Below are 26771 nucleotides of genomic sequence, written 5' to 3' on the forward strand. Positions count from 1 at the left end.
AGACGGAAAAAGCTTGACAGAAACTTCTCAACTATCTGGCTTTTAGGTGCTGGAAGTGAACCAAACTCCTGCAAAGGAAAGGTTTAATTCTGACCTCTAAATCCCAAACTTCTCAACTATCTGGCTTTTAGGTGAGATACCTGATAATCTCTTTAATTTTAATGCTTATTGCTTAATAAATTTAATTAGCACTGTGAAACCTCTCTTACTTTCTTTCTTTCTTTCTGTTCCTGCCAAATTCTGATAGAGAGGAGAGGCATTTAACATTCTCCGAGGACAAGCAGGCTGCTTGTTCTCACTGATGGGTGACGTCCACGGCAGCCCCTCCAATCGGAACTTCACTAGCAAAGGCCTTTGCTAGTCCTCGTGCCCATGCGCACCGCGCATGCGCGGCCGTCTTCCCGCCCGAACCGGCTCGTATTCGTCAGTCTTCTTTTGTCCACGCTCGGTACAGTCGTGTTTGCGCCGTTCGCGCCCCTTAAGTTGACCTCGCGCGTCTTTTGACTTTCGCTTCTAAAAAAAAAAAAAGGGGGATTTCGGAAAAGGGCCTTTCGGTCTTTTTCCCCTTCCCGTATTTCCAGCTTTTTGCCCCATTAAGTTTTCTTTCGTTTTCGGGGTAGGCCCTTTGAGGCCTCGGGTCGAGTTTTTTCTCCCTCTCTTTTTGGTGCCTTACCGCAATTACGAGTTTGATTTCGCCGACGTGATTTTTCCGCCCATGTCATCGAAGTCTCCCAGCGGCTTCAAGAAGTGCACCCAGTGCACCCGGGTAATCTCGCTCACTGACAGGCACGTGTCGTGTCTTCAGTGTCTGGGGGCTGGGCACCGCCCGCAGGCCTGTAGTCTTTGCGCCCTTTTACAAAAAAAGACTCAGGTAGCGAGATTGGCCCAGTGGAACGTGTTGTTCTCGGGCTCTTCGTCGGCATCGGCAACGGGAGTATCGAGTGCATCGACGTCGACAGTGTCAAGACCTCCGCCCTCGGCCGCGACTGTATTGATTGCATCGAGGCATCGACCCTCTGCATCGTCGGGGCCGAGACATCGGAAGGCTGCGTCGGTGGTACCGGGACCTCCACTAGTGCTGATGTCGTCGGACGGTGGTGCTTCGACTGGAGTGCAGGTGAGGGCTGTCCATTCCCCTGCTGGTGGCGGTGAGCCTTCGGGTGGGTCTCCCCCTACCCTGAGGGCTCCTGCGGTACAGCCCCCCCGAGACCGACCTTCTTCGGCCTCGGCCCCGAGGAAGTGACGGCTGGATTCTACGTCCTCCTCGTCGGTACCGGGAAGCTCCGGTGACATGCTTCGTTTGAAAAAGTCAAAGAAGCATCGACACCGGTCTCCTTCCCGTGTCGGTACCGAGAGCTCTGGGTTGCCGAGGGAGTCGGCACCCAGTAGGCATCGGCACTGGGAGGACCGCTCACCCTCTGTTCAAGAGGTGTCGATGCGCTCCACCCTGGACAGGCCGGAACAGCCTCCACGCCCGGAACAGACTCTGACTTCGACACCTGCATCGGTTTCCATGTCTTTCTTTACAGCCGCCCTGCACGAGAGTCTCCGGGCCGTTCTCCCAGAGATCCTGGGAGAGCTGTTGCGCCCTTCTCCTCCGGTACCGGGGGGTGCTTGCGCCACCGGTACCGTCGAGTGAGGCGCCGGCTGGCCCCTTGCCCGGGGTGAGGTCTCCGACATCGGTGCCGCTTGCGGTACCGACTGCGGTCGCCTCCCAGGAAGGCTCCCCGACGACATCTACCTCTCGACGCTCACACCGTGGCCGTGTTTCCACGAAGTCAAGCCGGGCACGGCTTCAGACACAGGTTCATGAACTTGTGTCTGATACCGATGGTGAGGCCTCGTGGAAGGAGGAGGAGGACATCAGATATTTCTCTGACGAGGAGTCTGATGGCCTTCCTTCTGATCCCACTCCCTCCCCTGAAAGGCAGCTTTCTCCTCCCAAGAGTCTGTCTTTTGCGGCCTTTGTCCGGGAGATGTCTACGGCCATCCCCTTCCCGGTGGTTGTGGAGGACGAGCCCAGGGCTGAAATGTTTGAGCTCCTGGACTATCCTTCTCCACCTAAGGAAGCGTCCACAGTACCCATGCATCATGTCCTAAAAAGACATTGCTGGCAAACTGGACCAAGCCTTTAAGTAATCCCCACATTCCCAAGAAGATCGAGTCCCAGTACCGGATCCATGGGGACCCAGAGCTGATGCGCACTCAGTTGCCTCACGACTCTGGAGTTGTGGATGTGGCCCTAAAGAAGGCTAAGAGTTCTAGAGAACATGCTTCGGCGCCCCCAGGCAAAGACTCTAGAACCTTAGACTCCTTTGGGAGGAAGGCCTACCATTCCTCTATGTTGCGTGGCCAAAATTCAGTTGGTTCTCAAGGACATGAATCAGTTCTTGCGGGTCAAACATTTATGCATAAAGATGCTGCACTCTGTGATTGCGACACTCCAGCCGGCCGAGGGAATTCCTTACTGCATTGGACCCCATTTGTCCTCCGCACCAGCATTATCTCCGCTTTGTCATTCTGGGGTGTCATTTTCAAGCCTTGCCATTTGATCTCGTTGCAGCTGCTCCATAACTTCTCCAAATTCAGAGTGGTGGTAGCAGCATTCTTGCAGAAGGAAGGAATCCGGATACATCCGTATCTTGAGAACTGGTTGATTCAGGCAGTGTCTGAACCAGAGAGTTGGCGGGCTCTTTTGCTGTCCCTGGGTTGGGTGTTCAGTTTTCCCAGGAGTTCTCTGGTACCATCACAGTCTCTGGAGTATTTGGGGATCCGGTTTGCCACTGCACAGTGCAGGGCCTTTTTGCCGAATCTCAGGCTGGCCAAGCTGCAAGCTCAGGTTTGGGGCCTGTTAAGGATGCTGAGCCCTCAGGCGTGGGATTATGTGCAGGTTCTGGGATCTATGGCAGCCACCCTGGAGGTAGTTCCCTGGGCAAAGGCACACATAGGTCCGTTGCAACAGTCTCTGTTGAGTCGGTGGTTGCAGGTGCGGCTCTGGAGGGCAAGCTGGTTTGCGTACTTACTTGTCTGACTGTCACGACTGTGGTCGTGACTCCACTTTCAGTCTCACCTTTGATGTTGCGTCCAGGGCTGCTGCTTAAGGTGTGGTGATGCGCAGACTCTCATGGCTGCGTGCCTCCGACCTGGAGAATAGGATCCAGCAGCGGATTGCGGACTCGCCTTGCCGTGCGGACAATATTTTTGGAGAGAAGGTCGAACAGGTGGTAGAGCAGCTCCACCAGCGGGATACCGCTTTCGACAAGTTCTCCCACCGGCAGCCTTCAGCTTCTACCTCCACAGGTAGACGTTTTTATAGGGGAAGGAAGACTGTTCCCTACTCTTCTGGTAAGCGTAGGTACAATCCTCCTTCTCGACAGCCTGCGGCCCAGGCTAAGCCCCAGCGCGCTCACTCTCGTCAGCAGCGTGCGCCTCAGCAAGGCCCCTCGGCTCCCCAGCAAAAGCAAGGGGCGAGCTTTTGACTGGCTCCAGCAGAGCATAGCCGACATTAACGTGTCAGTGCCGGGCGATCTGCCGGTCGGGGGGAGGTTGAAAGTTTTCCACCAAAGGTGGCCTCTCATAACCTCCGATCAGTGGGTTCTTCAAATAGTCCGGCACGGATACACCCTCAATTCGGCCTCCAAGCCTCCAAATTGCCCACCGGGAGCTCGGTCTTACCGCTTCCAGCACAAGCAGGTACTTGCAGAGGAACTTTCCGCCCCTCTCAGCGCCAATGCGTTCGAGCCCGTGCCATCCGGGCAAGAAGGGCTGGGATTCTATTCCAGGTACTTCCTTGTGGAAAAGAAAACGGGGGATGCGTCCCATCCTAGACCTAAGGGCCCTGAACAAATATCTGGTAAAGGAAAAGTTCAGGATGCTTTCCCTGGGCACCCTTCTTCCCATGATTCAGGAGAACGACTGGCTATGCTCTCTGGACGAAGGATGCCTACACACACATCCCGATACTGCCAGCTCACAGACAGTATCTGCGATTTCAGCTGGGCACACGTCACTTCCAGTACTGTGTGCTACCCTTTGAGCTCGCCTCTGCGCCCAGAGTGTTCACGAAGTGCTTAGCTGTAGTAGCAGTGGCGCTTCGCAGGCTGGGAGTACACGTGTTCCCCTATCTCGACGATTGGCTGGTGAAGAACACATCCGAGGCAGGAGCACTACAGTCCATGCAGATAACTATTCGCCTCCTGGAGCTACTGGGGTTTGTGATAAATTATCCAAAGTCCCATCTTCTTCCAGTACAGTGACTCAAATTCATAGGAGCTCTGCTGGATTCTCGGACGGCTCGTGCCTATCTCCCAGAGACGAGAGCCAACAACTTGTTGTCCCTCATCTCGCGGGTGCGAGCATCCCAGCAGATCACAGCTTGGCAGATGTTGAGATTGCTGGGCCACATGGCCTCCACAGTTCATGTGACTCCCATGGCCCGCCTTCACATGAGATCTGCTTAATGGACCCTAGCTTCCCAGTGGTTTCAGGCTGCTGGGGATCTAGATGACGTGATCCACCTGTCCACGAGTTTTCTCAAATCCCTGTATTGGTGGACGATTTGGTCCAATTTGACTCTGGGACGTCCTTTCCAAATTCCTCAGCCACAAAAAGTGCTGACTACGGGTGCGTCTCTCCTGGGGTGGGGAGCTCATGTCGATGGGCTTCACACCCAGGGAAGCTGGTCCCTCCAGGAACGCGATCTGCAGATCAATCTTCTGGAGCTACGAGCGGTCTGGAACGCTCTGAAGGCTTTCAGAGATCGGCTGTCCCACCAAATTTATCCAAATTCAGACAGACAACCAGGTTGCCATGTATTACATCAACAAGCAGGGGGGCACCGGATCTCGCCCCCTGTGTCAGGAAGCCGTCAGCATGTGGCTCTGGGCTCGCCGTCACGGCATGGTGCTCCAAGCCACATATCTGGCAGGCGTAAACAACAGTCTGGCCGACAGGTTGAGCAGGATTATGCAACCTCACGAGTGATCGCTCAACTCCAGAGTAGTGCGCCAGATCTTCCAGGTGTGGGGCACCCCCTTGGTAGATCTCTTTGCATCTCGAGCCAACCACAAAGTCCCTCAGTTCTGTTCCAGGCTTCAGGCCCACGGCAGACTGGCATCGGATGCCTTCCTCCTGGACTGGGGGGAAGGTCTGCTGTATGCTTATCCTCCCATACCACTGGTCGGGAAGACTTTGTTGAAACTCAAGCAAGACCGAGGCACCATGATTCTGATTGCTCCTTTTTGGCCGCGTCAGATCTGGTTCCCTCTTCTTCTGGAGTTATCCTCCGAAGAACCGTGGAGATTGGAGTGTTTTCCGACCCTCATCACACAGGACGAAGGGGCGCTTCTGCATCCCAACCTTCAGTCTCTGGCTCTCACGGCCTGGATGTTGAGAGCGTAGACTTTGCCTCTTTGGGTCTGTCAGAGGGTGTCTCCCGCATCTTGCTTGCTTCCAGGAAAGATTCCACTAAGAGGAGTTACTTCTTTCTATGGAGGAGGTTTGCTGTCTGGTGTGACAGCAAGGCCCTAGATCCTCGCTCTTGTCCTACACAGACCCTGCTTGAATACCTTCTGCACTTGTCTGAGTCTGGTCTCAAGACCAACTCTGTAAGGGTTCACCTTAGTGCAATCAGTGCATATCATTACCGTGTGGAAGGTAAGCCGATCTCAGGACAGCCTTTAGTTGTTCGCTTCATGAGAGGTTTGCTTTTGTCAAAGCCCCCTGTCAAACCTCCTACAGTGTCATGGGATCTCAATGTCGTTCTCACCCAGCTGATGAAACCTCCTTTTGAGCCACTGAATACCTGCCATCTGAGGTACTTGACCTGGAAGGTCATTTTCTTGGTGGCAGTTACTTCAGCTCGTAGAGTCAGTGAGCTTCAGGCCCTGGTAGCCCAGGCCCCTTACACCAAATTTCATCATAACAGAGTAGTCCTCCGCACTCACCCTAAGTTCTTGCCAAAGGTTGTGTCGGAGTTCCATCTGAACCAGTCAATTGTCTTGCCAACATTCTTTCCCCGTCCTCATTCCTGCCCTGCTGAACGTCAGCTGCACACATTGGACTGCAAAAGAGCATTGGCCTTCTATCTGGCGCAGACACAGCCCAACAGACAGTCCGCCCAATTGTTTGTTTCTTTTGATCCCAACAGGAGGGGAGTGGCTGTGGGGAAACGCAACATATCCAATTGGCTAGCAGATTGCATTTCCTTCACTTACTCCCAGGCGGGGCTGGCTCTTGAGGGTCATGTCACGGCTCATAATGTTAGAGCCATGGCAGCGTCGGTAGCCCACTTGAAGTCAGCCACTATTGAAGAGATCTGCAAAGCTGCGACATGGTCATCTGTCCACACATTCACATCTCATTACTGCCTGCAGCAGGATACCCGACGCGACAGTCGGTTCGGGCAGTCAGTGCTTCAGAATCTGTTCAGGGTTTAGAATCCAACTCCACCCCCCTAGGCCCATGTTTATTCTGTTCCAGGCTACACTCTCAGTTAGTTGGATAAGTTGTTAGGTCAATCTCAGTTATGTCCTCGCCGTTGCGAGGCCCAATTGACCATGTTTGTTGTTTTGAGTGAGCCTGGGGGCTAGGGATACCCCACCAGTGAGAACAAGCAGCCTGCTTGTCCTCGGAGAAAGCGAATGCTACATACCTGTAGAAGGTATTCTCCGAGGACAGCAGGCTGATTGTTCTCACAAACCCGCCCGCCTCCCCTTTGTGTCTTCCCTTGTCTTTGTCTTGCTACATACGGGACTGACGAACACGAGCCGGTTCGGGCGGAAAGACGGCCGCGCATGCGCGGTGCGCATGGGCGCGCGAGGACTAGCAAAGGCCTTTGCTAGTGAAGTTTCCGATTGGAGGGGCTGCCGTGGACGTCACCCATCAGTGAGAACAATCAGCCTGCTGTCCTCGGAGAATACCTTCTACAGGTATGTAGCATTCGCTTTACTGAAACTGCTATAATTATTGGGAATATTTAGATTTATTTAAAAGGAAAGTTAGTAATATCTAGGGCAGTTTTAAAAGTTAAATCAATTGAAAATTCTTTGCTCAGACTGTACCATTTGGGTCCATTCAGCTAGAGTATTCCCTTGATAACAGCACTTAGCTGACACTTTTGGGACTGAAAATAAAACTGAAGCGGAAAAAAAGAAAAAGCAAGGAAGGGGGAACAAAAAGATGAGAAGGTACCCAAAGAGGAAACACCCTCACAAATCACTAAAACCAAAACACATACTAGGAAATGTAGATGGAAAGCAATGACCACAAATGCTCGCAGTCTAAGCAATAAAATTCATGACCTTCAAGCCCTGATTTTGGAGGCAGACTTGGACATAGTTGCAGTCACAGAGACATGGCTCAATGGTTCACATGAATGGGATGTAAACATACCAGGCTATAATCTTTTTAGGAAGGATAGAGAGGGACGTAAAGGTGGAGGAGTAGCTCTGTATGTGAGAAATGATATCGCAGCGACTGAAATGACAGGGAACTGGGGAAAGGAAGAAGCGATATGGATCACCTTAAAAAGAGAGGATAGAACCTTGGTCCACGTGGGTGTCGTCTATAGACCCCCGACACAATTGGAGGAACTAGATAAAGATCTGATCGCTGATATTCAAAAGTTGGGGAAGAAAAGAGAGGTGCTGCTGTTGGGAGATTTTAATCTGCCGGATGTAGATTGGAAGGTTCCGTCTGCAAAATCGGAAAGAAGTAGAGAGATTGTGGATGCTTTCCAAAGTGCTCTGCTCAGACAAATGGTGACGGAACCCACGAGGGAGGGAGCCACGTTGGATCTGGTGCTAACGAATGGGGATAGTGTGTCAAATGTCCGAGTGGCTGCGCACCTGGGAAGCAATGACCATCAAACTGTTTGTTTTGATATAACGGCTCATGTGGATGGCGGCCACTCTAAACTCAAAGTCCTGGATTTCAAGCGAGCTGACTTTAACAAAATGGGAGAATACCTGAGGAAGGAGCTGATGGGCTGGGAGGACATACGAGAAGTGGAAGGACAGTGGTCCAGGCTAAAAGAAGTAATAAACAGGGCCACAGACCTTTATGTAAGGAGAGTAAATAAAAGCAAGAGAAAAAGGAAACCGATATGGTTCTCAAAGCAAGTGGCTGAGAAAATAAAGATTAAAGAGTTATCGTTCCAGAAATATAGAAAATCTCAACAGGAGGAACACGGGGAGGAATACCGGATGAAACTGAAAGAAGCCAAGAGAGAGGTACGTCTGGCGAAAGGCGCAAGCGGAAGAACAAATGGCTAGAAATGTAAGGAGGGGATACAAAACTTTTTCAGGTATATTAGTGAAAGGAGAAAGACTTTAAAGGGAATTGTGAGACTAAAAGATACAACGAAACGCTATGTAGAAAATGATGACGAAAAAGCCAATTTGCTAAATAGATACATTTGTTCTGTTTTCACTAAAGAAAATCCTGGGGAAGGACCGAGAGGGACTGGCAAAAGTACACCTGAGAATGAGGTGGATAGAGCACCGTTCACGGAAGAGAGTGTGTATCAACAACTTGGAAAGCTAAATGTGGACAAAGCCATGGGACCGGACGGGATCCACCCCAGAATACTGAGGGAGCTCAGAGAGGTTCTGGCGGGTCCTCTTAAAGACTTGTTTAATAAATCCTTGGAGACGGGAGAGGTTCCGAGGGATTGGAGAACGGCGGAGGTGGTCCCTCTTCACAAAAGTGGTGATAGTGAAGAAGCTGGAAAACACAGGCCGGTAAGCCTCACTTCGGTTATTGGAAAAGTAATGGAAGCCATGCTGAAGGAAAGGATAGTGAATTTCCTGGAAGCCAATAAGTTGCAAGATCCGAGACAACATGGTTTCATCAAAGGGAAATCGTGCAAAACGAATCTCATTGAATTCTTTGACTGGGTGACAGGAGAATTAAATCAAGGACCTTGCTATGGACGTAATCTACTTAGATTTCAGCAAGGCTTTTGACACGGTTCCCCACAGGAGGCTCTTAAATAAACTAGACGGGCTGAAGATAGGACCCGAAGTGGTAAACTGGATTAGGAACTGTTGACGGGCAGACGCCAGAGGGTGGTGGTGAATGGAGTTTGCTCGGAGGAGGGAAAGGTGAGTAGTGGAGTGCCTCAGGGATCGGTGCTGGGGCCGATTCTGTTCTATATATTTGTGAGTGGCATTGCCGAAGGGTTACAAGGTAAAGTTTGCCTTTTTGCGGATGACACCAAGATTTCCAACAGAGTGGACACTCCGGAGGGAGTGGAAAACATGAAAAAATATCTGAAAAAGCTAGAAGAATGGTCTAACGTATGGCAATTAAAATTCAATGCGAAGACATGCAAAGTGATGCACTTAGGGAGTAGAAATCCAAGGGAGACGTATGTGTTAGGCGGGGAGAGTCTGATAGGCACGGACGGGGAGAGGGATCTTGGGATGATAATATCTGAGGACCTGAAGGCGACGAAACAGTGCGACAAGGCGGTGGCCGTAGCTAGAAGATTGCTAGGCTGTATAGAGAGAGGAGTGACCAGCAGAAGAAAGGAGGTTTTAATGCCCCTGTATAAGACATTGGTGAGGCCCCACCTGGAGTATTGTGTTCAGTTTTGGAGGCCGTATCTTGCGAAGGATGTTAAAAAAATGGAAGCGGTGCAAAGAAAAGCTACGAGGATGGTATGGGAGTTGTGTTCCAAGACGTAGGAAGAGAGACTTTCTTACCTGAACATGTATACCCTGGAGGAAAGGAGGAACAGGGGTGATATGATACAGACGTTCAAATATTTTAAAGGTATTAATCCGCAAACGAATCTTTTCCGGAGATGGGAAGGAGGTAGAACGAGAGGACATGAAATGAGATTGAAGGGGGGCAGACTCAAGAAAGATGTCAGGAAGTATTTTTTCACGGAGAGGGTGGTGGACGCTTGGAATGCCCTCCCGTGGAAGGTGGTGGACATGAAAACGGTAACAGAGTTCAAACATGCGTGGGATATGCATAAAGGAATCCTGTGCATAAGGAATGGATCCTCAGAAGCTTAGCTGAAATTGGGTGGCGGAGCAGGTGGGGGGAAGAGGGGTTGGTGGTTTGGGGGCTAGGATAGGGGAGGGCAGACTTATACGGTCTATACCAGAGCCGATGATGGCAGACGGGACTGGTGGTTGGGAGGCGGGAAATACTGCTGGGCAGACTTATACGGTCTGTGCCCTGAAAAGGACAGGTACAAATTCATACTTCCCTCAGCCTTCACCCTCTCTCTCTCTCTCTTTCATACTTCCCTCAGCCTTCACCCTCTCTCTCTTCTTTTTCTTTCATACTTCCCTCAGCCTTCACCCTCTCTCTCTCTCTTTTTCATACTTCCCTCAGCCTTCACCCTCTCTCTCTTTCATACTTCCCTCAGCTTTCAACCTTCTCTCTCTCACACACACACACACATATACTTCCATCAGCCTTCACCTTGTCTTTTTTTCTCTCTCTCACTCTCTCTCTCTCTCTCTCAGCCTTCACCCTGTCTCTCTTTCATACTTCCCTCAGCCTTCACCTGTCTCTCTCTTTCTCTTTCATACTTCCCTCAGCCATCACCTCTCTCTCTCTTTCTCTCTCTGTCTCTCTCTCTCAAACTTTCCTCAGCCATCACCCTGTCTCTCTCTCTTTCATACTCAGCCATCACCCTGTCTCTCTCTCTCTTTCATACTTGCCTCAGCAGTCACCCTGTCTCTCTCTTTCTCTTTCGTACTTCTCTCTGCCTTCAACCTCTCTCTCTTTCTCTTTCATACTTCCCTCAGCCTTCACTGTCTCGCTCTCTCTTTCTTTTTCATACTTCCCTCAGCCTTCACCCTCTCACTCTCTCTTTCTTTTTCATACTTCCACCAGCCTTCTTCCTCTCTCTCTCTTCTTTTTCTTTCATACTTCCCTCAGCCTTCACCCTCTCACTTTCTCTTTCTTTTTCATACTTCCACCAGCCTTCATCCTCTCTCTTCTTTTTCTTTCATACTTCCCTCAGCCTTCACCCTCTCTCTCTCTTTCATACTTCCCTCAGCCTTCACCCTCTCTCTCTCTTTCATACTTCCCTCAGCCTTCACCCTCTCTCTCTCTCTCTCTCTTTCATACTTCCCTCAGCCTTCACCCTCTCTCTCTCTCTCTCTCTTTCATACTTCCCTCAGCCTTCACCCTCTCTCTCTCTCTCTCTTTCATACTTCCCTCAGCCTTCACCCTCTCTCTCTCTCTCTCTCTTTCATACTTCCCTCAGCCTTCACCCCTCTCTCTCTCTCTCTCTTCATACTTCCCTCAGCCTTCACCCCTCTCCTCTCTCTCTCTCTTTCATACTTCCCTCAGCCTTCACCCTCTCTCTCTCTCTCTTTCATACTTCCCTCAGCCTTCACCCTCTCTCTCTCTCTCTCTCTTTCATACTTCCCTCAGCCTTCACCCTCTCTCTCTCTCTCTCTCTTTCATACTTCCCTCAGCCTTCACCCTCTCTCTCTCTCTCTCTTTCATACTTCCCTCAGCCTTCACCCTCTCTCTCTCTCTCTCTCTTTCATACTTCCCTCAGCCTTCACCCTCTCTCTCTCTCTCTCTTTCATACTTCCCTCAGCCTTCACCCTCTCTCTCTCTCTCTCTTTCATACTTCCCTCAGCCTTCACCCTCTCTCTCTCTCTCTTTCATACTTCCCTCAGCCTTCACCCTCTCTCTCTCTCTCTTTCATACTTCCCTCAGCCTTCACCCTCTCTCTCTCTCTCTTTCATACTTCCCTCAGCCTTCACCCTCTCTCTCTCTCTCTTTCATACTTCCCTCAGCCTTCACCCTCTCTCTCTCTCTCTCTTTCATACTTCCCTCAGCCTTCACCCTCTCTCTCTTTCATACTTCCCTCAGCCTTCACCCTCTCTCTCTCTTTCATACTTCCCTCAGCCTTCACCCTCTCTCTCTCTCTCTCTTTCTCTTTCATACTTCCCTCTGCCTTCACCCTCTCTCTCTCTCTCTTTCTCTTTCATACTTCCCTCTGCCTTCACCCTCTCTCTCTCTCTCTTTCTCTTTCATACTTCCCTCTGCCTTCACCCTCTCTCTCTCTCTCTTTCTCTTTCATACTTCCCTCTGCCTTCACCCTCTCTCTCTCTCTCTTTCTCTTTCATACTTCCCTCTGCCTTCACCCTCTCTCTCTCTCTCTTTCTCTTTCATACTTCCCTCTGCCTTCACCCTCTCTCTCTCTCTCTTTCTCTTTCATACTTCCCTCTGCCTTCACCCTCGCTCTCTCAGCCTTCACCGCGTCTCTCTCTCTGTCTCGGCCTTCACCGCCTCCGTCTGTCTCTCTCTCTCTCTCTGTCTCGGCCTTCACCCCCTCCGTCTCTCTGTCTCGGCCTTCACCCCCTCCGTCTCTCTCTCTCTCTCTCTCTCTCTCGGCCTTCACCCCCTCCGTCTCTCTCTCTCTCTGTTGGCCTTCACCCCCTCCGTCTCTCCCTCTCTCTCTCTCTCTCTCTCGGCCTACACCCCCTCCGTCTCTCTCTCTCTCGGCCTTCACCCCCTCCGTCTCTCTCTCTCTCTCTCTCGGCCTACACCCCCTCCGTCTCTCTCTCTCTCGGCCTTCACCCCCTCCGTCTCTCTCGCTCTCTCTCGGCCTACACCCCCTCTGTCTCTCTCTCTCTCTCGGCCTTCACCCCCTCTGTCTCTTGGCCTTCACCCCGTCTCCATGTCTCTCAGCCTTCGCCCCAAACTCTCACAAAACAAGATAATAACTGAAATCGTATTCACATTCCCTGAAAAGGACCATTATGGTCTCGCTGAAACCATCAATTCTTTTGAAGTAGACCGCTGTCATGGGCTGATGATCAGAAGCAAATGCGGGTGCTACATGCATTTTGGATGGTCTAGCACCCTCATTTGCCTGCGCCCCATGATCAAAGGTGGTGAGTGTATGAAACAACATGTTTGTCAGCTCTGACAGCTAATTACTTGCAAATGAGGGTCTCCCACATTCTTCCCTTATGATCAGCGGACAGCTGTCCGCTGTAAGCCTGCCAGCTCAGAGGTGGTGTTAGGGTTTGCCCAGGGAAGAATGGGGGAGACCCACAGAAGTGGTTTGATAGGTTTGTGATTTTTTTTCCAGACCTGTTAAATCTATGCCGCCTCACCCCCCCCCCCCCCCCCGCCCCCAAACACAAGGCCTGGAGGGCCGGTGGACCTTCAGGCCCCCTCCCCCACCCCATAAACATTAAAAAGATCCTGGTGGTCCTGTTTGGGACCACTAGCCCCCACCCCCAACATTAACAAGATCCTGGTGGTCCAGTGGCAACACTAGCCCTCCATACTTGCACTGGCACACCCCCCTGCAACCTACTTCGAAGTTGATGATTCCGTAATTGTGATGTATGCTGACAAGGAAAATGGGATGGTGATCTAAGATAAGAGTCAATACTTAGAAGAAGCTAATAGGCAATTGCAGGTTGGTCTGTTTTATAGATATCTGGAGCAGGATCTTATCAGTCAAAAAAGATACAGTGGTATCTTGTGGCTTGACTTTTTCTGGGGAGTAGTCAATTTTGAATCTGACTGAAGCTGATAGATATCATTGTTAAAGCGGATACCCTGGCAGACCAATCATATCAGGTAGTGGCACACTCACGGAGGAAATATCTGGATTCATAGAGGGAATTCTGAAACCTCTCGTACACAAAACTAACAGCTTCATACAAGACACCACAGACTTTCTGAATAAATTGAAAAATATCAAGCAATTACCACCAAACACCCTTCTGGTCACGATGGATGTAGAATCACAATATAGCAACGTTCCACATGCGGATGGCATACCTGCATGTGGGAGACACCTAAAAAGATCCACACTGGACCATCAATACTCACCAAAAACTGTTACAAAATTAATCAAATTTATTTTAACTCACAACTACTTCCGCTTTCACAATGATATCTATCTACAAATAATGGGCACTGCGATAGGCACCAGGACAGCACTCCAATATGCCAACCTTTTTATGGCTGAGCTGGAAGAGACATTTCTGAATACGTACCAGACCAAACCTTTAAAATGCTACCGGTACATCGATGATATTTTTATGATTTGGACGGAGGGCGAAGAAACTCTGAAACAATTTTACTATTTCTTCAATACATACCATCCTACAATCAGATTCAAAATTGACTACTCCCCAGAAAAAGTCAATTTTTTGGACACCACAGTCTCAATCAGTGATGGCTGTATACAAACATCTATATACAAGAAACCCACAGACAGATGCAGCTACCTCCACAACTCCAGCTTACACCCTTCACATACAAAAAGATCCAGTATTTACAGCCAAGCCACAAGATACCACCGTATCTGCTCGGATCCAGGGGATAGAGACAGACACCTTGAAACCCTGACTGCATCCTTCAAACAGAAAGGCTACAACCCCAAAATAATCTCCAAGAATATTGCCTCAGCCCTCAAAACACCCAGGGAAAATCTGCAAGCTATGCCAAAACATTTCACAGGACCCCACAGTCATTCACAAAGGAAAAATATTCAACATAAAGGAATCTTTCACATGCTCATCTTCCAATGTGGTATATATCATTCAGTGTAAAAAATGTAACGAAGGATGCTATATTGGAGAAACAGGCCAGATGCTTAAGACAAGATTCAATCTGCACAGACATCACATGAAAATAGCCGGTGCCAGTCAAGCCCCCACCCCTGTGGGCCAACACTTTACAAAACCAGAACACTGCACCAGTGATTTCACAGTAAGGATCCTGAAAGGTAACTTTAAAACAATACAAGAACGTAAGACCTTTGAAGTTAGAATGATTGAATATTTTGACACCCAACAGACAGGACTTAATAAGGATCTGGGTTTTCTAGCCCATTATAAACCATAAAGTTGTATTTCTCTGTTTATTTCTCTGTTTATCACCCTCCTCTCACCTTCCCACACCATCCTGTTAGAATATCAATGAAATGCTTTGATGTCCCCATGCATACCCCCACCCTCCCACTCAGACTGTTAAAGTAATGCTTTGATGTTTCTTTTATATATACTATCTGCTACCACATTTGCTTATTTCCGATCTGACGAAGAAGGGCAACCTTCAAAAGCTAATCAAGAACTGTATTAAGTTATGTCCAATAAAAAAGGTATCATCTTATTTTCTTTTCCATGTTTTATTTTGTTTGATTTCTATTGATAAATGATCTGGAAATTGGAATGATGAGCGAGGTGATTAAATTTGCAGATGACACGAAACTATTCCAAGTTGTCAAAATACATGCAGATTGTGAAAAATTGCAGGATGACCTTAGGAAACTGGAAGACTGGGCATCCAAATGGCAGATGAAATTTAATGTATGCAAGTGATGCATATTGGGAAGAATAATCTGAACCATGGTTATCTGATGCTAGGGTCCACTTTAGGAGTCCGTATTCAATAAAAAGACCTCTGTGTCATTGTAGACAGTATGCTGAAATCTTCTGCCCAGTGTGCAGCAGCAGCCATAAAAGCAAACAGGATGCTAGGAATTATTAGTAGAGGGATACAAAATAAGGCCAAAAATATAATACCTGTATCGTGCCATGGTGCAACCTTACCTTGAGTATTATGTTCAGTTCTTTCTGCCATTTCTCAGAAAAGATATTGCAGAATTAGAAAAGGTTCAAGGAAGAATGACCAAAATGATAGAGGGGATGGAACTGCTCCCATATGAGAAAATGCTACAGAGGTTAGGGCTCTTCAATTTGGAAAAGAGACGGCTGAGGGAGGATTTAATTGAGGTCTACAAAATCCTGAGTGGGTGGAGGTAAATTGATTTTTCACTCATTCAGAAAGTAGAAAGACCAGGTGATATCCAGTAAAATTGCTTGGAAATACCTTTAAAACAAATAGGTGGAAATATTTTTTCACTCAAAGAATAGTTAAGCTCTGGAACTCATTGCCATAGGATGTGGTAACGGCTACTACGACTACTACTATTTAGCATTTCTATAGCGCTGCACAAACATAGAAGAAAGACAGTCCCTGCTCAAAGAGCTTACAATCTAATAGACAAACAAAAAAAAGGAAATCAAATCAATTAATGTGTACAGGAAGGAGGAGAGGAGGGTAGGTGGAGGCGAGTGGTTACGAGTCAAAAGCAATGTTAAATAGGTGGGCTTTCAGTCTAGATTTAAAGGTGGCCAAGGATGGGGCAAGACGTAGGGGCTCAGGAAGTTTATTCCAGGCGTAGGGTGCAGCGAGACAGAAGGCGCGAAGTCTGGAGTTGGCAGTAGTGGAGAAAGGAACAGATAAGAAGGATTTATCCATGGAGCGGAGTGCACGGGAAGGGGTGTAGGGAAGGACGAGTGTGGAGAGATACTGGGGAGCAGCAGAGTGAGTACATTTATAGGTTAGTAGAAGAAGTTTAAACAGGATGCGAAAACGGATAGGGAGCCAGTGAAGTGATTTGAGGAGAGAGGTAGTATGAGTAAAGCGACCCTGGCGGAAGACGAGACGGGCAGCAGAGTTTTGAACCGATTGGAGAGGAGAGAGGTGACTAAGTGAGAGGCCAGCAAGAAGCAGATTGCAGTAGTCTAAACTAGAGGTGACAAGGGTGTGGATTAGGGTTTTGGTAGAGTGCTCAGAAAGAAAGGGGCGGATTTTACGGATGTTGTAAAGAAAGAAACGACAGGTCTTGGCGGTCTGCTGGATATGAGCAGAGAAGGAGAGAGAAGAGTCAAAGATAACCCCAAGGTTTCGAGTTAAGGAGACAGGGAGAATGAGAGAGCCATCAACAGAAATAGAAAACGGAGGGAGTGGGGAGGTGGGTTTGGGGGGAAAATGAGAAGCTCGGTTTTGGTCATGTTTAATTTCAGGTGGCGTTGAGACATCCAGACAGCAATGTCAGACAAGCATGCTGAAACTGTTAGTGTATCTGGGTTTTAAAAGGTTTGGACAAGTTCCTGGAGGAAAAGTCCATAATCTGATATTGAGATGGACATGGAGGAATCCATCGCTTGCCCTGGGATTGGTAGCATGGAATGATTCTGCTATTTGGCTTTCTGCCAGGTATTTTGTGACCTGAATTGGCCACTTCTGGAAGCAGGATACTGAGCTAGATGGATCATTGCTCTGACCCAGTGTGGCTAGTTTTATGTTCTTATGTGTTCAGATCGGTGGGGGGGGGGGGGCGGGGGGGGGGGGGTCTAACAGACAGGGCAGATGAAAACCCAGTTTTTACAACGCGGTTATCCCAAATGAGTAATGCATAGAACCTTATAATACTCATAGAAATTGGCTAATGGGCAGTTTGAGTGTTGAAAGGGAACAACGTATTGTGTATTGCCATATTTTTCACAGGTTTCTCAAATCCAGTGTATCATCTGTAAACATTGGAGCATTTTGTCTCTGCATTCGGGTTTTGAGAATATTCCTAGGTTTGCACACACCACTAAAATAATAGATACATAATTAAAAGCCCGATATGACCACATTTTGCCCTCTCAATGGCTGCCTCATGGGCTTGGGAGAAGACTGTTGGTGGACATACAAAAAAATTTAAAATTAAAAACAGCAGCAGTGGTCAGTCTGCCATTGCACTCTCAGAACTAGCTTTAAATAGAGGATAACAGGAAGCCAGGGGTCAGAGCTGTGCTTAGCCTTTTAAATAAAACTCAATTAATAGCTTTATATCCGATTCTGATAAAAGTATATTTGTATATTCAAAATTGTTTTTTGCCTTGTTTGTATAGAAGACCTTCATAGAGAATTAAATATCTCAAAACTAGATCCATAAAGGCCAAAATGTATATAAAATCCTAAAAATGCTTGCAGCGGAGTGTGTAATTGTCTTGTCTTATCTATATATATATAAAACTCACACTCAACGTTCTATTCGCACTGACGTCACTGAAGCCAGGTTCGTAAGTTCGAAGCTCTGAAGCCACACAAAATCACAGTCTGCGGGCCCCGCCCTCGCGTCAAACGTTATGACGTTGAGGGCGGAGCACATTCTCAGCTCCAACGTTGTACTGCACTGTAGCGCTGCTCCGCCCTCGCGTCAAAACGCGATGACGTCGAGGGCGGAGCACACGTTACTTCGTCAGGTCAGTGCGGTGGGGGGGCCTTCGGTGGAGGCTGCAGGGGGGCCGGCGACACACGGAGACACAAAGGGACGGAGGGGAGCCTTGCTAGCGCCCGTTTCATTGCGATTTGAAACGGGCCTTCGTTACTAGTATAGAATAAAAGAACATACTTAAATAAATACATATAAAACCTAAACGTGACTCAATAGTGATATATCTACTATAATAAAACTCACCCTCAACGTTCTGAAGACACTGACGTCACTGCAGCCACTCAGACACCGGTTCGTCAGTTCATGATGGTGAAGCCACAACACTGACCATGTCTCCCTGCCCCGCCCTCGCGTCAAACGTGATGACGTCGAGAGAGGAACAATTACAAAGAACTAAAATGATTTCCATAATCCTCCCCTTCCAAAGAATCGCTGCAGACTGGCTAACAAACAAAAGCGGCCGAGGACGTGTCCAACCGAAGCCATCTCTCTCTGCCCGTGTCTCCTAGCCCCGCCCTCATGTCAAACGTAATGACGTCGAGGGTGGAGACATGGCCAGAGAGAGATGGCTTCAACCTACGAACCCTACAGTGACGACAGACTAAAAACGTGCCAAGATTTCAAAAGCCCAGGTACCCTCCAACCACCCCTCGACAAATGGCCTCGCTACAAATGCGGTCATCGTCGCCGTCAACGCCGCTACCACCCTCCACTCACCCTTCTCCGTCTGCCACCGGAACGCCGGCTGGCTCCTCACAACAGAGGGAAGGAGGGAGGCCGGAACGGAATCGATCGGCTGTTGCCCCGCCCCGCCCTCCAGCCAACGCTGACCCCCCTCAAAACCCCTGAACCCCCTCCAAGCCCTCACCGCCGCTGCAACACACAGTCAGCCAATTTAGCTCCCTCTAAGCGAGGAAGCCAATTTGGTTGATTTCTGTTTCCACTCCCCGCCCAGCCGTCATTTCTGAACACTCAAAATAAAGCAACCAATGTTCTTTACTCTTCGTCCATCTACAGCTCTTTCACCCTTCCAAGCCCCTGACCCCCCTCCAAGCCCACAGCCACTCCCTCACAGTTCCAAATCCGCCACCCCCCCCCCCCCAAAAAAAAAAAAACATTCACACACACACACTGTGTAGCACCAAAAAAAAATACCAACAAAAAAAAACATAACCTGAGGAATCCCTCACTTTCAAGCCAGCACCACAGGAACCCTGACCCCCCCCCCCCCTTTCAAAACCACTTCGCCACTCACTCACATTTCACCATCCACACACACTCTCAGGCACAAAAACACAACAACAAATTTATTTTATTTATTTATTTATTTATTTATGACAGAAAACACAAAGATGACATGAAGAATTCCTCACTTTCACAACCTCAACCCATCTAACCAAAACCCCCTCCAAGCACCACGCCACTCCCTCACACATCACAAGCCCCCCCCCCCCCAAAAAAAAAAAAAAAAAAACACAAGCTCTACTATGGAGAATCAGCATCTCTTACAACACTCCCCCCCCCCCCCCCCCCCCATCATACACACACTCTACCATGGAGAAACAGCATCTCTCTCACTCACACCCACACACTCCCCCCACCCTCCTTAATACACAAACTATACCATGGAAAATCAAAGTCTCTCTGGCTCTCACTCACACACACCCCGAACAACACACAACATCATACACAAACTCTGCCATGGTGAATCTGCATCTCCTTCTGCCATTTGGCACTGGAGCACCACAACTAGGCGCCGGACTACCGCAGGGCCCTGCAGAACACCAGGACACTAATGGTCAAAGTGGTGAGTTACAGGGGAGTGGGAGAGGAGAGGGAGGACAGCCTGGAACTCGGAGGGGAGGAAAGGAGGGTGCGGGACTCGGAGGAGAGAGAGGGAGACAGCAACGGAGTGAGGGGGGAACCCTTGCTAGCGCCCATTTCATTTCAGGCAGAAACGGGCCTTTTTTACTAGTATGAATAATAAATAGCATGGAGGGGCATAATCAAACGTCGCCGGTCAAATAGATCGCCGGCGGCGCTACAGCTGGCCGGACCTGTATTATCATCTTTTTTGTTGATAATATGGTTTAGCCCGGCCAAATGCCGTGGAGTTCGCCGGATTTGAGATGGCCGGGTTTGTTTTTCAGCGATAATGGAAAGTTATGTTGGCCATCTCAAACCCCGGCCAAATTCAAGGCATTTGGCCATGGGAGGAGCCAGCATTTTTTGTGCACTGGCCCCCCTGTCATGCCAGGACACCAACCAGCCACCCTAGGGGTCACTGCGGTGGACTTCAGAAAAGCTCCCACGTGCATAGCTCCCTTACTTTGGGAGCTGAGCCCCCCAACCCACTACCCACAAATGTACTGCACCCACTAAAATTGCTCCAGGGACCTGCATACAGCCTCTAGGACTTATTGCTGCTGTATAACTTTGGCACAGCAGTTCACACCTGAAGACTAATCTCTCTGAAAAAGTCCTTTCTTGAAATAACCATGTTTACTCACAGTTAACTGCAGATCAGAGGTTGTGCCCCACTGGCAAAGAGTCCCCTGGTATTAAGATTAGCAGTAGGTCAGAGCTGGCACAATGGTGTACAATCCCCTCTTTCAGCACCATTCAAGGTAAGAACTACTTTCTCTAACGTGGGTAACACAGGAAAGGGAACTAAAACTGGCTTACAAAAATGGCCACTACCGCATGGACTACAACAGGAAACAAAACAGGGCACACTCTGACCCAGTTAGCAGGGGGGGAAAGCACCATGGGAGTAGAGCCCAGTACCGTACACCCACCACAATGCATTGCTAATGTGACTCTGCAGGGCACCTAACAGAAAAGGTGTCACACTCACCCGAGAGCCACATCGCAACCAGGGAAAGGCTGTCGGAGGGGGTTGGTGACCACTGGGGGGAGTACGGGGAGGTCATCCCCGATTCCTTCCGGTGGTCATCTGGTCAGTTGGGGCACCTTTTTGAGGCTTGGTCGTGAAAATAAAAGGACCAAGTAAACCCGGCGAAATACTGCTTAACGCCGCTTTTTTTTTTTCCATTATCAGCGAAAGCCGGCCATCTGGTAGCCACGCCCTTGCCCGCCCATGTCCCGCCTTCACTTATCTACTGACATGCCCCCTTGAACTTTCGCCGGCAAAGCGACGGGAAAGCGGCGATGCTGTCAAAAATGCCGCTTTCGATTATACCGATTTCGCCGCTTTTAAGAAATCGCCGGCCATCTCCCGATTTGTGTCGGAAGATGGCCGGCGATCACTTTCGATTATAAGCTGGATAGGCAAATAAAAGCAGTCATAAAGCGTTAAGAACTAAAAAGGTATTTGCAGCGCGCTGAAAATCAGAAAAATATTGATAAGTACATTTCCTGGTTCAAATCTTTGGATGTCACAGTCTGGAATTTAAAGATCAGCAGAAGCTTGTCAGTATCACCCTCTTTCCATGATGTTCTCGAGCATGACAACACCTAAGTAATTTAAGGGTAAATAGGAATGAAGCGCCCCTTGTAGATCACTGGCGCCCAGGAGAACACAGTAGTGATGATTTGCAATTTATTGTTCTGTGAGAAATTTATTTAAAGAGAGGTGGTGATATTTCAGCAGTACTTATTAGGAATGAGCAGTATTTGATTTTTAAGTGGAATACTATTGAACCACCTGGCCTTAATAAAGAGATTGGGCACATGTGTGATGAACTCGTTTAGTATATATTGTGTCACATTCGCTGGCAGCCGTAGAGACCCATGGGGCTGGTTTGTTAGCGCCCCACGAGAAGAGTTGCTGGCCTAGTGATGACTGTGGAAGCATTCTGGCGAATATGGTTTGGTAAGAATGATTGTTTTTAAGAATGCATTATATGTTTAGAATGTGTTAGTGTGCTCAATTGTGTATATATATTTTTGGGGTGTTTCGTTACAGTTTAGTCTCCTGAAGATGCCACAGATGCGAAACCTGGGCTTATGTTGACACTAAATGAGTGAGCCTTTCACTATTGCGGGTAGCTGTTATTGAGACTTTTCACAGTTTTCAACAGTTGTATGCTGCAAGATTGGGGCAGATCCATCAATAATCCAGGATACAAGAAAAGGCAAGAGGGCTAGCACTCAGAGAGCAGTCTACTTCACAAGAGTTGGTTTTAGCGAGACCATAATGGTCCTTTTGTAGTGACTCTGAACATACTTTCAGTTTTTACCTTGTTTTGTAAGAACATAAGCATTGACATACTGGGACAGACCGAAGGTCCATCAAGCTCTCTATCCTGTTTCCAACAGTGGCCAATCCAGGTCACAAGTACCTGGCAAAATCCCAGAACAGTAAAACAGATTTTTTGCTTCTTATCCTAGAATATGCAGTGGATTTTCTCCAAGTCCATCTTAATAATGACTTATGGACTTTTCTTTTAGGAAATTATCCAAACCTTTTTAAAACCCTGCTAATCTACCTGCTTTTACCACATTTTGTGGCAACAAATACCAGAGTTTAATTATTTATTTATTTGTTGCATTTGTATCCCACATTTTACCACCTATTTGCAGACTCAATGTGGCTTACAATAATATATCATCATAACAGCGCCAATCAAGAGTAGATAAACAATTGGTTACATAAAAAGCAAGTGAAACATAATGAATATAATCAATACAATAAATCAAAAGGCAGACAGATTATCAAGTAATTGGTAATTACTCGTTGAATGAAGAAATAGTTTCTCCAATTCATTTTAAATTTACTACTTAGTGGCTTCATTACATGCACCCTAGTCCTAGTATTTTTGGAAAGAGTAAACAAGCGATTGATGTCTGCTTGTTCCACTCCACTCAGTATTTTATATACCTCAGTATTTTATTTACCGCTATCTTATCTCCACTCAGCCGTCTCTTCTTCAAGCTGAAGAGCCCTAGCCTTTCCTCATAGGGAAATCTCCCATCCCCTTTATCATTTTTGTTGCTTTTCTTCTCTGTACCTTTTCTAATTCTGCTATATCTGTTTTTTAGATATGACAGTTCTACTATTTGTACAGAGAGTTTGGAGTTTGCTAATTCCTTAGGATTATGGCCATGTACAACAGAAGTCTCAGACAGAGAGCAGTATAGTTGGGCTGTTTTAAAGTTTCGCATAATAAAAATTTGAATTATGTATTATATGTTGGTAAAGTATAGTGAATGATTTGATATTGGGTTCATTGAATCTATTAACCCATTTTATGTGTACCTCCTCCAGAGAGAGAGACGGAGTCTGCCACTTAGTCCCCTGACTTTGCTACAGCAGGAAGAGCATATTTCCTACTTGCCCATTGCTATTCAGCTCTCCTGCTGATCTTGTGGTTTTAAGTCTCGTGAAACTTTGAAACCTTGAGACTTCTTGCACTACATGGCTCATGCTTTAAGAGAGCCGAATGTCAGCAGCAAAGTAGGAAATGTGCTGTTTTCTATGACAACACAACAGCAACAACAAAGTATTCAGGGGCATGAATTCTCTGGTGTTAGTGTGCAAATTCTAGGCACCGTGGCAATCTGGTGCCTGATATTTGTCAATCCTTATTTTAAAGTAATCTGCCTTTAAACTGTGCTAGGTGGAGTACAAAATAACATACATCTTGTATAACAAGCATAAAATAAATTTAAAAAGTTAAATTCAGCAAATACTGAGGCCAACGTATCTTTGGCAACTTAAACGCCTGTTGAAAAAAGAAGGCATTTATCATCATCTTAGATGAAAGCAAATTATCTTTCAAATGCAAGAGGAAGTGAGATCCATGCAATTGGCTAGTCTCCGAGTGTCAGAAAGATATACAGGCCTTGACAGTAGGAACAACAAGCAGGATTGACTACTAGACCTACAGGCAGATGGGATTTGTACAAAGGACTGATTTGAAGTACTCTGGTATGGTATAATTTAAGGTCCTGAACACTAAAGTAGAATTTTAAATTTAGCCTGCAAGGAGATGAGCAGTTGTGCATAGCTTACAAACTTAGAAAACTGTGTTCATGTCCACAACCCTTTCATGCTACGGACAGCATGACATGAGGTGGGCAGAAGCATTTTGAATGAGTGCACGGTTTTTACAGAAGAGCTATCCAAGACATTGTAAAGTGAATTGCAGTAGACTAGTAAAGACGACCAATTCCTGCAATATATTTCTGTTAGGATATGTAAATGTTATTTTTTATCTACATAGCCAGCATTATTAAAGTTTGAATGAGATTCTTAACATGAGAATTGAAAGGTGATCAGAATCAAATATAACTCCTATGTTATGAACCTCAGTTGACAAGGCCATAAGCTATCCTCTGGACTTAGATTGCAGCATCCTGAATTTAGTGCTAAATTATTGGATGAAATTGAGCTCCACATGGTGACATTAATTTGTTCTAGGGAAGTGATGATACTTGAAGAAGAAGCAGACTGTCATCTGTTTATAGTTTGCAGTATACACCATGTTTTCAGGAGGCAGAGATATATTAAACAGCATAGGTAAGATGGTAGAGATCTAAGGGACCGGCTTGCCACACTGTCTACCCCTATACCCTGCTGAGTACTTTGGGAAAGGTAAGACTTAAGAGAGTATAGCGGACATATATATACTTTACCCTTGAATGACTCAACAGGACAGAATTGATGACAATTTCAAAAGCAGAGTTAACATCAAGTAAAACACAAACCCATGTGTTAACAGCAGTGAAAGCCAAACTGGTGGACAAGAAGAACTAACTCCAAAAAAAGATCTTGCAGTTGATCAGGTATCAACAACTCGATTTACTCCAACAAGGGTGACTTGAATGTTGGACAGAATCCAAGGTAGGGTTCTGAAAAACTGATCATAGTAGCTTTCTTAAGAGACGTAGGTGCATATCCTTGTGCAAGTTAAGTATTGACCTTCTGTGCAAACATTTTGCAGTCTGGTGCTTATAGGATTTCTACGATGTAGGTGAAATGAATGAAGGGGGACAGCTTGATTTATTCAGGACCCTGTTAATAATCCTTTCCATTAACTGAAAAAATATGCCCTGCTTCAAGACATGGCAGGAACCATGGATATGTCTAAAAGACATTGATATAAGCTGATTAAAACTATCTGTTTGAACAAAATCATCAAACTCCTACTGGTTTAGTATTCAACACTGCTCTAGGAAAAATACTGAATGGTATCATTCTGAAATCTACCTCTGGCCTGGCCCCCTTTTTTTCTGGCTAAATTTATACAGCTACCCACACAGGTTTAACCATGTAAATTGGGAATTTGGAATGGATATGATTTACCTGGGCAAAACATGGTTGTAGTATTAATCTTCCTGTGAATTAAACAAACTCTTGTGAGTGTTGCATATTTTCTTGTTTTTCAGGTGAATCCCATTTTGCAGTGAACCAGCAGCCATTCTTGTATTTTCAAGTCCTGTTTTTGACAGCACAGTTTGAAGCTGCCATTGCATTCTTGTTCCGCATAGAGCGCCTGCGTTGTCATGCTGTTCATGTCGCCTTGGTTCTCTTTGAATTGAAGCTACTGTTAAAGTCTTCTGGACAGAGTACACAATTGTGTAAGTATTATGTAGATCTGTTGAGTGTTCTCGCCAGTCACTTCACATTTAGTGAGACAAACAGAAATGCAATGCTCACACATGGGTGACATGCCAGACCTTTCTGTCATGCTGTATTCAACATTAGCAGAACATGTCGGGTCATGGCATGTCTTGTATTTTTTTTTGACACTTTTAGCACTGGTATCAGTCCAATGAGCAGTATTAGTTAACATACTTTTTTTTCAAAAAGTGATTTGATTTTGTAGCTGCTAATTTTCCAAAACGAAGGTGATGAGTGATTTCAAGAAGTATATCCATTGTAGCCGCATGATATTGGTTTCTGACTGTCATGATCTTTGCATGTTGTGTATGGGTTTTGACGGGAGGGGGGGGAGGTAGGCACACTGTCCTTGGTTATGACACAAATCATATGTCGCCCAGTGATTTTTTTTTATAATCAGTGGCATAGCTAAAATTGAATGGGCTCCTGACCACAAAATTACAATGGGTCATTATAACTCAAGATGGGGAGAGGGGCAGCAGAGAGTAGGTGATGTTGGTATCTGTGTGGTATCTGGGGGCAGGATGTGTATGTTAGTGGGCGTCAGGGTGGAGTTGGATGTAATGCTGATTATCTGTGAAAGGAGTTTGTGGGGTAGGAGGTATATGTGGGATGTGTAGGAGGTATCAGGAACAGTAGGAATGGAGGGAGGGTCCTATGTGTACGATATCTGAGGTGGGAAAATAAAGACTTGTATATGTTGGATGCAGCGGTGGTGTGGTAGGTACAGTGATCCCCTGCTGCACTACTGTAGTGGTGCAGCAGGGTTTTCTGGCCAAACATGGGACTATGGTTAGGGATGACAGGTCTGAAGCAGGTGTCTGTGGAAGTGGCTCAGAAGAAGTGTCTTAGGTAGGTGCACAGGGAGCATATTGGGAGCAGTGGAAAGTTTAGTTGAACACACCCTAACACACACAACAGATGAATCCAGAAACTGGTGGGTTCTATCCATCTACCAGCAGGTGGAGATAGATTACTGTAAAGACAGTGGCATAGGATGGCCAGCCACTTAGACTGTATATTTCTATCTCCAGCAGGAGGTGGACAGCTTCTCACCAGCTCCTGGATTCTTCGTACATTAGGGAGTACCTTTCTGTGGTTTTTCCAACTACATTTAAAGTGGTTTACATATTATATACAGGTACTTATTTGTACCTG

At 47.1% G+C, this 26771-nt stretch overlaps 1 protein-coding gene across 4 annotated transcripts in view; it reads left to right on the forward strand.

Annotated features, from left to right (window-relative positions):
• Positions 1-26771, forward strand: part of NUP93 (nucleoporin 93) — a 1074191-nt gene that overhangs the window by 677741 nt on the left and 369679 nt on the right. For all 4 annotated transcript variants that reach the window (XM_030203719.1, XM_030203720.1, XM_030203721.1 and 1 more), the window contains one exon: positions 25379-25570. In XM_030203719.1, the coding sequence (XP_030059579.1) occupies positions 25379-25570 (192 nt within the window). The remainder of the gene's footprint in view (positions 1-25378; positions 25571-26771) is intronic.

This window comes from Microcaecilia unicolor, chromosome 5, assembly GCF_901765095.1.
Source record: "Microcaecilia unicolor chromosome 5, aMicUni1.1, whole genome shotgun sequence".
Taxonomy (NCBI): Eukaryota; Metazoa; Chordata; class Amphibia; order Gymnophiona; family Siphonopidae; genus Microcaecilia; species Microcaecilia unicolor.